This window comes from Oncorhynchus nerka, linkage group LG14 (assembly GCF_034236695.1).
Source record: "Oncorhynchus nerka isolate Pitt River linkage group LG14, Oner_Uvic_2.0, whole genome shotgun sequence".
Taxonomy (NCBI): domain Eukaryota; kingdom Metazoa; phylum Chordata; class Actinopteri; order Salmoniformes; family Salmonidae; genus Oncorhynchus; species Oncorhynchus nerka.
This window is the reverse complement of record NC_088409.1, coordinates 17,286,924-17,298,949: the sequence shown is the minus strand read 5'-3', so window position 1 is coordinate 17,298,949 and position 12,026 is coordinate 17,286,924. Positions and strand designations below refer to the sequence as shown.

Genomic DNA, 12,026 nt, shown 5'->3' with positions numbered 1-12,026 from the left:
TGCAGTATAGCGTTGCTATTGCTATACTTGCAGTATGATTACATAAAACACTGTTATTTATCATAGGCCTTGTACATTACATCTTATAACTATAACCTATTCTACAATGCACCATGATAATGCAAGTTTAGCACGTAATCCAGGCATCATCAAGATGTCTCTTGCTGGACACATAGGAAATCAGGATAATGAGTGACCTTTTCCGTAACCTTGCGGGTGTACAGCGGACAAAATAAATAAACATCATTTTGAATATTCTAAATGACAATGTCACGAGATGTAGCGCAGTCAAACCAAAGGTCACTTGTGAATTAATTGATTAAGTCCTGTTTTGCATGTATTTATTTGTGATGAGGTTTCTTAGATAGGAGCCTAGTATTTGGGGTACCCGAGTGGCGCAGCGGTCTAAGACTCTGCATCTCAGTGCTAGAGGGGTTGCTAGAGACACCTTGGTTCAAATCTGGGCTGTATCAGAGTGATTGTGTTTGGGAGTCCCATAGGGTGGTGCACAATTGGCCCAGTGTCGTATGGGTTTGTCCTGTGTAGGCTGTCATTGTAAATACAAATTTGTTCTTAACTGACTTGCCTAGTTTAAAAATACGAAAATATATTATCACACAATGCCTCTCTCAACCTGGCCATGCAATCCCCTTCAGTTTGTTACAGGTTGAATTTAAGTGTCCATACTTATATTTCTAGCATTATTAACACGTGTATAATATGTACTTTTGTTATGATGCAATTACATCACCTATTTCGAGTATTGTTATGTTGGTTGTTAAGACTATGCACAAGCCCCGAGCTGTTTTCACATTTTCCTTTGCCTCTCCCCATGATCTTTGTCTGTCTATATGCTGCCATCTGCTGGTACAGTTTAGACACCACCACAGAACACATTTATTACTGTCACACTGAGGACATGGTGATGAATATCGAGTTTCTAACTGGAGAGAGTAGTAACTAATCAATAATTGAAAACTACATCAACAACTGTCTGGTTTAGTGAAGGTACATTAGGCCAGGACTATGGTCCTTATTGGACAAGCCCCAGCGGGTCTAGGACAGTCCTTAACTGAAGGCACACTGTACAGTATCTGTTTGAGCAAAGGTGCGACTACAGTTTAGTAAATTAATCATCCACAGCTAACCTGCATTATGCACTCCTTTAGAAGTGAGACTCCACCAGCTCTCATTTCCCGTGTGAAAAACGTTTGCAGTCAGAGTGCAGTATAACAGCAGTTTGCAGCAACTATTGCACCCGAAATCACACAGCCGACTGCAGTTACCGAACTTTTACTGCAGTTTCAAAACTGCAATCTGCATTCTACTGGCTTGGTCTCTCTTCCGACTTTGGCTGTAGATTGTTCCTGCTCGGGTCCTCTGAAAAAAAAGCACCCTATGCAAAACATTACCAACCATACGAGCATGAAAAGGCAATACTTTCTGGCAGCCTGATTTACCTATCATCAAAAAGCATGCAACCACTCTCAACTCAGTGACATTTTGGGAATGGTATAGGCCTAACTGACCAAAGTCATACAGTAGGCTTTGTTATGACGATGTTATGAATAACATTCAGACAGGTCATAGATATTATTATCTAAAATAAACAAAAACGAGTTGTTTCACAAATGTACAGAGTTCCGCAGATGTCTTGTTGCCTACTCAGGAAAGACGCGTCATTGCCATCTTTCCCACCTTCCTTAGAAGTTGTTCTTAATTCAGGGGGGCAGGATCCAAAAGCGGTAGGTCGATATTGAAAATGGAAGGATCAGCGACGCGCACTGTGATAACGTCTACAAGCAGTAGCACGGAACACTTTTCCAACTCTACTCTGGTTTACGACAGGCAGTTTCTTCGCACTGCTTCGGGGCTCCTCGTTTTCGCAGAAATAGTAAGTAGTCAAGTTTCAACGTTCAAAATGTAGGCTACGGGATACGCATAGTATACATCGTCCAAATAAATGCTTATTTGCGTGTTCCTTCTCGACGATGCAACAACAATATGACATAATAAAATATAAGAATACGAACATAAATTAAATGGCTCAGTAGAATAAAATAAACATTTTATAGTAGCATAAGTATAATTCAAGAAAGCACTATTTACAGTATAGTCCAATATTTACACGTGTATTGGAGAAGGTGTGAATGGGGGGCAGTGTATAAACTGTGGCTGGGGTGTGTGGGGTCCTGGATGATGCTGCGTGACTTCCTCAGGCACAGTTTGGGTGGGAGCATGGTCCCATGATGTACTGGGCTGTCTTCACCACCCGCTGGAGGGCCTTGTGGCAGCAATTCCCATACCAGGCCGTGATGCAACCTGTCCGGACATTCTTGATGGTGCAGGGGCATCATGATGTTGTGGCGTCTTGACAAGAGTTGTGGTGGTGTTGGTCCATGACATGTCCTCAGTGATGTGGACGCTGAAGAACTTAAAACTAGTGACTCTCTCTACTGCAGTCCGGTTGATGTGGATCGGGGCATGTTCCCACCTCTGCTTCCTGAACTTAACAATCAACTCCTTTGTTTTGCTGACTTTGAGGGAGAGGTTGTTGTCATGACACCACAATGCCAGCTCACTTACCTCCTCCCTATAGGCTGACTCGTTGTCGTTGGTTATCAGGCCTATAACCGTGCTGTCGTCAGCAAAGTTCATGAGGGAGTTGGTGTTGTGCAAAGCCACACAGTTGTGGACGAACAGGGAGTACAGCAGAGGACTGAGGACACCCCTGGGGGGCCCCTGAGTCAGTGTAGTGGATGTGTTGTTGCCAATCCTCAGGATCAGTTCAGGATCCAGTTGCGGAGAGTGATGTCCTAACTACAACACAAACATATTTGTGTCCAAGTTTGATGTAATAATTTATTGAAATCACTATGGCAGTGGCATTTACCATCTTTCTCACAATAACTGCCATCAGAATTCATGGAGGGAATCAATACTGTATGACCTGCATGATGGTTTATCACAGATGGTGGCATGACACTGTCCTGAACACTGCACTGAAGTGAAGGTTTAATTATTTAACATTGTTCAAGGAAATGTAACTGGAGAAAATGAACATAATGTCAACCTACTTTCTATAATATATGCTTATTCCTGTAATATAGGCTACTTCCTATAATATATGCTTCTTCCTGTAATATAGGCTACTTCCTGTAATATATGCTTCTTCCTGTAATATATGCTACTTCCTTTAATATATGCTTCTTCCTGTAATATATGCTACTTCCTATAATATATGCTTCTTCCTGTAATATATGCTTCTTCCTGTAATATAGGCTACTTCCTGTAATATATGCTTATTCCTGTAATATAGGCTACTTCCTATAATATATGCTTCTTCCTGTAATATATGCTACGTCCTGTAATATAGGCTACTTCCTGTAATATATGCTTCTTCCTGTAATATATGCTACTTCATTTAATATATGCTTCTTCCTGTAATATATGCTACTTCCTATAATATATGCTTCTTCCTGTAATATATGCTACTTCCTATAATATATGCTTCTTCCTGTAATATAGGCTACTTCCTGTAATATATGCTACTTCCTGTAATATAGGCTACTTCCTGTAATATAGGATACTTCCTTTAATATATGCTTCTCCCTGTAATATAGGCTACTTCCTGTAATATATGCTACTTCCTGTAATATAGGCTACTTCCTGTAATATATGCTTCTTCCTGTAATATAGGCTACTTCCTTTAATATATGCTTCTCCCTGTAATATAGGCTACTTCCTGTAATATATGCTACTTCCTGTAATATATGCTACTTCCTGTAATATAGGTTACGTCCTGTAATATAGGCTCCTTCCTGTAATATATGCTACTTCCTGTAATATAGGCTACTTCCTGTAATATAGGTTACTTCCTTTAATATATGCTACATCCTGTAATATATGCTTCTTCCTGTAATATAGGTTACTTCCTTTAATATATGCTTCTCCCTGTAATATATGCTTCTTCCTCTATTGCACTCAACATTACCCATTCCCACCTGGACAAAAGGAACACCTATGTGAGAATGCTATTCATTGACTACAGCTGAGCGTTCAACACCATAGTGGCCTCAAAGCTCATCACTAAGCTAAGGACCATGGGACTAAACACCTCCCTCTGCAGCTGGATCCTGGACTACCTGATGGCCCAGCCCCGGTGGTAAGGGTAGGGAACAACACATCCGCCACGCTGATCCTCAACACGGGGTCTCCTCAGGGGTGCATGCTCAGTCCCCTCCTGTACTCCCTGTTCACTCATGACTGCATGGACAGGCATGACACCAACACCCTCTTTAAGTTTGCTGATGACACAACAGTGGCCTGATCACCGACAACGATGAGACCGCCTATAGGGAGAAGATCAGAGACCTGGTCATGTGGTGCCAGGACAACAACCTCTCCCTCAACGTGATCAAGACGAAGGAGATGATTGTGGACTACAGGAAAAGGAGGACCGAGCACGTCCCCATTCTCATCGATGGGGCTGTAGTGGAACAGGTTGAGGGCTTCAAGTTCCTTGGTGTCCACATCACCAACAAAATAACATGGTCCAAGCACACCAAGACAGTCGTGAAGAGGGCACGACAAAACCTATTCCCCCCTCAGGAGACTGAAAAGTCCTGAGATCCTCAAAAGGTTCAACAGCTGCACCATCGAGAGCATCCTTACCGTTTGCATCACTGCCTGGTATGGAACCTGCTCGGCCTCAGACCGCAAGGCACTACAGAGGTTAGTGCGTATGGCCCAGTACATCACTGGGGCCAAGCTTCCTGCCACCCAGGACCTCTATATCAGGCGGTGTCAGAGGAAGGCCCTAAAAATTGTCAAAGAGTCCAGCTACCCTAGTCATAGACTGTTCTCTCTGCTACTGCACGGCAAGCGGTACCGGAGTGCTAAGTTGAGGTCCAAAATGCTTCTTAACAGCCTCTACCCCCCAAGCCATAAGACTCCTGAACAGCTAATCAAATGGCTATAATCTATGCATAGTCACTTTAACTCTTTAAAAAAATATATATTTTACCATTATTTAACTAGGCAAGTCAGTTAAGAACAACTTCTTATTTTCAAATTCAGCCTAGGAACAGTGGGTTAACTGCCTGTTCAGGGGCAGAACGACAGAATTGTAGCTTGTCAGCTCGGGGGGTTTGAACTTGCAACCTTCCAGTTACTAGTCCAATGCTCGAACCACTCGGCTACCCTGCCGCCCACTTTAACTCTACCTACATGTACATACTGCCTCAAATACCTCGACTAACCGTTCCCCCACACATTGACTGTACCGGTACCCCCTGTATAAAGCCTCCAAATTGACTCTGTACCGGTACCCCCTGTATATAGCCTCCACATTGACTCTGTACCGGGACCCCCTGTATATAACCTCCACATTAACTCTGTACCGGGACCCCCTGTATATAGCCTCCACATTAACTCTGTACCGGTACCCCCTGTATAAAGCCTCCACATTGACTCTGTTTCCCGGTACCCCCTGTATATAGCCTCCACATTGACTCTGTACTGGGATCCCCTGTATATAGCCTCCACATTGACTCTGACCCCCTGTATATAGGTACCGGTACCCCCTGTATATAGCCTACATTAACTCCTGTACCCCCTGTATATAGTCTCCATTGACATTGACTCTGTACCATTGACTCTGTACCCCCTGTATATAGCCTCCACATTGACTCTGTACCGGTACCCCCTGTATATAGCCTCCACATTGACTCTGTACCGGGACCCCCTGTATATAGCCTCCACATTGACTCTGTACCGGGACCCCTGTATATAGCCTCCACATTAACTCTGTACTGGGACCCCTGTATATAGCCTCCACATTAACTCTGTACTGGGACCCCTGTATATATTGCCTGGGACCCCATTGACTCTGACTACTGGGACCCCCTGTATATTGCCTCCACATTGACTCTGTACCGGGACCCCCTGTATATAGCCTCCACATTAACTCTGTACCGGGACCCCCTGTATATAGCCTCCACATTAACTCTGTACTGGGACCCCCTGTATATAGCCTCCACATTGACTCTGTACCGGGACCCCCTGTATATAGCCTCCACATTGACTCTGTACTGGGACCCCCTGTATATAGCCTCCACATTGACTGTGTACTGGGACCCCCTGTATATAGCCTCCACATTGACTCTGTACTGGGACCCCCTGTATATTGCCTCCACATTGACTCTGTACCGGGACCCCCTGTATATAGCCTCCACATTAACTCTGTACCGGTACCCCCTGTATATAGCGTCCACATTGACTCTGTACTGGGACCCCTGTATATAGTCTCCACATTGACTCTGTACCGGTACCCCCTGTATATAGCCTCCACATTGACTCTGTACCGGTACCTCCTGTATATAGCCTCCACATTGACTCTGTACCGGTACCTCCTGTATATAGCCTCCACATTGACTCTGTGCCGGTACCTCCTGTATATAGCCTCCACATTGACTCTGTGCGGTACCCCCTGTATATAGTCTCCACATTGACTCTGTACCGGTACCTCCTGTATATAGCCTCCACATTGACTCTGTACCGGGACCCCCTGTATATATCCTCCACATTGACTCTGTACCGGTACCTCCTGTATATAGCCTCCACATTGACTCTGTGCCGGTACCTCCTGTATATAGTCTCCACATTGACTCTGTACCGGTACCCCCTGTATATAGCCTCCACATTGACTCTGTACCGGTACCTCCTGTATATAGCCTCCACATTGACTCTGTACCGGTACCTCCTGTATATAGCCTCCACATTGACTCTGTGCCGGTACCTCCTGTATATAGCCTCCACATTGACTCTGTGCCGGTACCCCCTGTATATAGTCTCCACATTGACTCTGTACCGGTACCTCCTGTATATAGCCTCCACATTGACTCTGTACCGGGACCCCCTGTATATATCCTCCACATTGACTCTGTACCGGTACCTCCTGTATATAGCCTCCACATTGACTCTGTGCCGGTACCTCCTGTATATAGTCTCCACAATGACTCTATACCGGTACCTCCTGTATATAGCGTCCACATTGACTCTGTACCGGTACCTCCTGTATATAGCCTCCACATTGACTCCGTACTGGGACCCCTTGTATATAGCCTCCACATTGACTCTGTGCCGGTACCTCCCGTATATAGTCTCCACATTGACTCTGTACCGGTACCTCCTGTATATAGCCTCCACATTGACTCTGTACCGGTACCTCCTGTATATAGCCTCCACATTGACTCTGTACCGGGACCCCCTGTATATAGCCTCCACATTAACTCTGTACCGGGACCTCCTGTATATAGCCTCCACATTGACTCTGTACCGGGACCCCCTGTATATAGCCTCCACATTAACTCTGTACCGGGACCTCCTGTATAAAGCCTCGCTCGTTATTTTACGCTGCCGGTTAATTATTTGTAACTTTTATTTTCTCATTTTTACGTAACACTTCTTTTTTTCTTAACTTCTTAAAGCATTGTTGGTTAAGGGCTTGTAAGTAAGCATTTCACTGTAAGGTCTACACCTGTTGTATTCGGCGCATGTGGCAAATACAAATTTGATTTGAGCAAATGCATTTAAATACACCATAAAGTAGACACCACCAGAGTACAGCCATATCTGACTATGGCTGCATCCCAAGTGGCACTCTATTCCCTGTATAGTGCCCTACTTTCTACTAGAGCCCTTTGGGCCCTGTTAAAAAGTAGTGCACTATAAATGGAATAGGATACCATTTGGAATGCTGGCTCTATGCTTCCCTGTCCCCTCAGGTGTTTGGTCTGCTGGTATGGATGCTGATAGCAGGGACAGAGTACTTCCGTGTGTCTGCCTTTGGGTGGGTCATGTTTGTGGCCATCTTGTACTGGGTCCTGACGGTCATCTTCCTCATCATCTACCTGACCATGGCTTACAACAGGATCCCTCAGGTCCCCTGGACAACTGTGGTACGACACATACTACGACACATAATACAGCATTATTTGAAACTTGAGTGATTAAGGTTGTTTATTATAAATCTAGTAATTTAATAATTGTGGACTATTTATGTAACAGAAAACCAATGGAGGTAACTTCCTTGATAGTTTTGGGGGAGAGAGCAAATAGATGAACCAAGTCTTCTATAATGTGTACTACCCTACAGTATCTGAGACAGCCAGGAATCCTGTTGTTGTCATTCTACAGGGTCTGTTCTTCAACAGTAGTGCTACAGTGATGTATGTGGTGTTCTACAGGGTCTGTTCTTCAACAGTAGTGCTACAGTGATGTATGTGGTGTTCTACAGGGTCTGTTCTTCAACAGTAGTGCTACAGTGATGTATGTGGTGTTCTACAGGGTCTGTTCTTCAACAGTAGTGCTACAGTGATGTATGTGGTGTTCTACAGGGTCTGTTCTTCAACAGTAGTGCTACAGTGATGTATGTGGTGTTCTACAGGGTCTGTTCTTCAACAGTAGTGCTACAGTTATGTATGTGGTGTTCTACAGGGTCTGTTCTTCAACAGTAGTGCTACAGTGATGTATGTGGTGTTCTACAGGGTCTGTTCTTCAACAGTAGTGCTACAGTGATGTATGTGGTGTTCTACAGGGTCTGTTCTTCAACAGTAGTGCTACAGTGATGTGTGTGGTGTTCTACAGGGTCTGTTCTTCAACAGTAGTGCTACAGTGATGTATGTGGTGTTCTACAGGGCCTGTTCTTCAACAGTAGTGCTACAGTGATGTATGTGGTGTTCTACAGGGTCTGTTCTTCAACAGTAGTGCTACAGTGATGTATGTGGTGTTCTACAGGGCCTGTTCTTCAACAGTAGTGCTACAGTGATGTATGTGGTGTTAGCAGCAGTGGACGCAGCCTCAATCAGCCATGCTGTTAAGGGACACCATAACTACAACTGCTGGGTAGCATCCACAGTAAGAAAACCACCTTAGAACTCCCCGACAGACATTTAACTTTTAAAATGTACCACAAACATGACTGAGTATTTATGATTACAGCGATTTTAAATGATACAATATTACAATGCTAAATATATGCATACAAGTCAGATAAGAGATGTATGATTCCACTGTGTACCATCCAGAATGATGTCTATTTGGTCCATTTAAGCCTACTCAACTCATACCCAGTATTGTACTGAATTTGAATGTTTTCATCCATCTGTTTTTCAGTTCTTTGCCTTCCTGGTCACGCTCTGCTATGCAGGAAGTACATATTTAAGTTTTAAATTCTGGCGCTCGAGGGAAGAGGAACAATAACCAATCACAAAGGACAGCTAAAGTATATCCGTTATGGAGCGCATGAAGGATCTTGAAAAGTACACACGGTTAAGTGTAATAACCACTCCTTTTGGAATGCATTTCTATATTTAATTTCTGTTATATTTCTGTTATTTTGGAGTCATGGTGTGTTTCATCTGTTGGAATGACAGACCCTGAACCTCAGTGGTGTTTTTACTTCTTATTCACTCATGAGTTAAAAAAAAAAATTTGAATGAAAATGACTGATGCTAATAAAGTGGCTATTCTATTTTTCTGATGCTGGAGATTAAAGCTTTGTAACTCCAATATTAAAACGGTTTGGACAGTAATGTTGTCCCACACTAGATGGTGGTACAATACAAGGCTAAGAAACAGGGCTGATGAAGAACATTACAGTCAATTCTCTTTTTGATTGTTCCAAAAAAAGTATCATATACGAATAATACATTTCACTAATAGGAGTCAGCTACACTGAACAAAAATTTAAATGCAACATGCAACTATTTAAAAGATTTTACTGAGTTATGGTTCATATAAGGATATCAGTCAATTGAAATAAATTCATTAGGCCCTAATCTATGGATTTCACATAACTGGAAATACAGATATGCATCTGTTGGTCACAGATACCTTAAAAAAAAGTAGGGACGTGGCTCAGAAAACCAGTCAGTATCTGGTGTGACCACCATTTGCCTCATGCAGCGCATCATATCTCCTTTGCATAAAGTTGATCAGCCTGTTGATTGTGTCCTGTGGAACTTCAATGGGGTGGGACAAAAATCCAAGATGGCGTAGCAGTCAGCCGTCTTTGTCTTGTCGTGTCCCGTGTATATATATTTTTTTCTTTGTATATATTTCGTATATATTTGTAATATTTTTTAGCTCAATTTCAGCATACTCCTGCAACCCGCCTCACCCAATGTGGTATGGATCTGCTATTTTTTATACTTTAGAACCGGAACCCCCAACAGAAGCTAGCCAGCTAACTAGCTAATAGTCAGTTAGCCACTGCTAGCGGTCATCAGCTAACCTCAGCCCGATCAACTCCCACCAGTCTGCACAGGGCGATTCAACCCAGAGCATATCAGACTGCTTCAACAGACTCTTCCGTTGCGACGTCCCCCTAAGGCCTTTCTGCTAGCTTGCTAGCCCCGGCCCGCTAGCTGTCTGAATCGCCATGTCTCCAGCTCGCCTAGCTACTCACTGGACCCTATGATAACTCGGCTACGCATGCCTCTTCCTAATGTCAATATACCTTGTCCATTGCTGTTTTGGTTAGTGATTGTCTTATTTCACTGTAGAGCCTCCAGCCCTGCTCAATATGCCTTAGCTAGCCTTTTGTTTCACCTCTAACACATGCGGTAACCTCACCTGGTTTAAGTGGTGTCTTTAGAGACAAAACCTCTCTCATCGTCACTCAGTGCCTAGGTTTACCTCCACTGTATTCACATCCTACCATACCCTTGTCCGTACATTATGCCTTGAATCTATTCTTCTGCGCCCAGAAACCTGCTCCTTTTACTCTCCGTTCCAAAAGCACTTGACCAGTTCTAATAGCCTTTAGCCGTACCCTTATCCTACTCCTCCTCTGTTCCTCTGGTGATGTAAAGGTTAATCCAAGCCCTGCAGCACCTAGCTCCACTCCCATTCCCCAGACGCTCTCGTTTGTTGACTTCTGTAACTGTAAAAGCCTTGGTTTCATGCATGTTAACATTCAAAGCCTCCTCCCTAAGTTTGTTTTATTCACTGTTTTAGCACACTCTGCCAACCCGGATGTCCTAGCCGTGTCTGAATCCTGGCTTAGGAAGGCCACCAAAAATCCAGAAATGTCCATCCCAAACTATAACATTTTCCGACAAGATAGAATTTCAAAGGGGGCGGAGTTGCAATCTACTGCAGAGATAGCCTACAGAGTTCTGTCATACTATCCAGGTCTGTGCCCAAACAATTCGAGCTTTTTTAAATCCACCTTTCCAGAAACAAGTCTCTCACCATTGCCGCTTGTTATAGACCACCTTCAGCCCCTAGCTGTGCCCTGGACACCATATGTGAAATGTTTGCCCCCCATCTATCTTCAGAACTTGTACTGTTAGGTGACCTAAACTGGGACATGCTTAACACCCCAGCCGTCTTACAATCTAAGCTAGATGCCCTCAATCTTACACAAATGATCAATGAACCTATCAGGTACAACCCCAAATCCATAAACACGGGCCCCCTCACAGATGTCATTCTAACCAACCTGCCCTCTAAATACACCTCTGCTGTCTTCAACCGTTGCCGTTCTTCACTGCCTCATTGCCTGTGTTCATAATAGGTCTGCGGTCAAACAACCACCCCTCATCACTGTCAAACGCTCCCTAAAACACTTCAGCAATTAGGCCTTTCTAATCGACCTGGCCCGGGTATCCTGGAAGGATATTGACCTCAGTCCGTAAGTAGGGGATGCCTGGTTTTTCTTTAAAAGGGCTTTCCTCACCATCTTAAATAAGCATGCCTCATTCAAATAAATTTAAACCAGGAACAGATATAGCCCATGGTTCACTGCCCTTGACCAGCACAAAAACATCCTGTGACGTACTGCATTAGCATCGAATAGCCCCTGGGATATGCAACTTTTCAGGGAAGTTAGGAACCAATATACGCAGGCAGTTAGGAAAGCTAAGGCTAGCTTTTTCAAACAGAAATGTGCATCCTGTAGCACAAACTCCAAAAAGTTCTGTGACACTGTAAAGTCCATGGAGAATAAGATAACCTCC

The 12,026-nt window shown here is 43.8% G+C and overlaps 1 protein-coding gene across 1 annotated transcript; it reads left to right on the top strand.

Moving 5' to 3' along the window:
- Positions 1–1,490: 1,490 nt before the first annotated feature.
- LOC115115284 (CKLF-like MARVEL transmembrane domain-containing protein 8) lies at positions 1,491–9,537 on the top strand. Its single transcript, XM_065027090.1, has 4 exons — positions 1,491–1,894; positions 7,788–7,961; positions 8,800–8,919; positions 9,178–9,537. The coding sequence occupies exons 1-4, from the start codon at positions 1,763–1,765 to the stop codon at positions 9,262–9,264; spliced, it is 513 nt and encodes a 170-aa protein (XP_064883162.1). The 5' UTR covers positions 1,491–1,762; the 3' UTR covers positions 9,265–9,537.
- Positions 9,538–12,026: the final 2,489 nt, after the last annotated feature.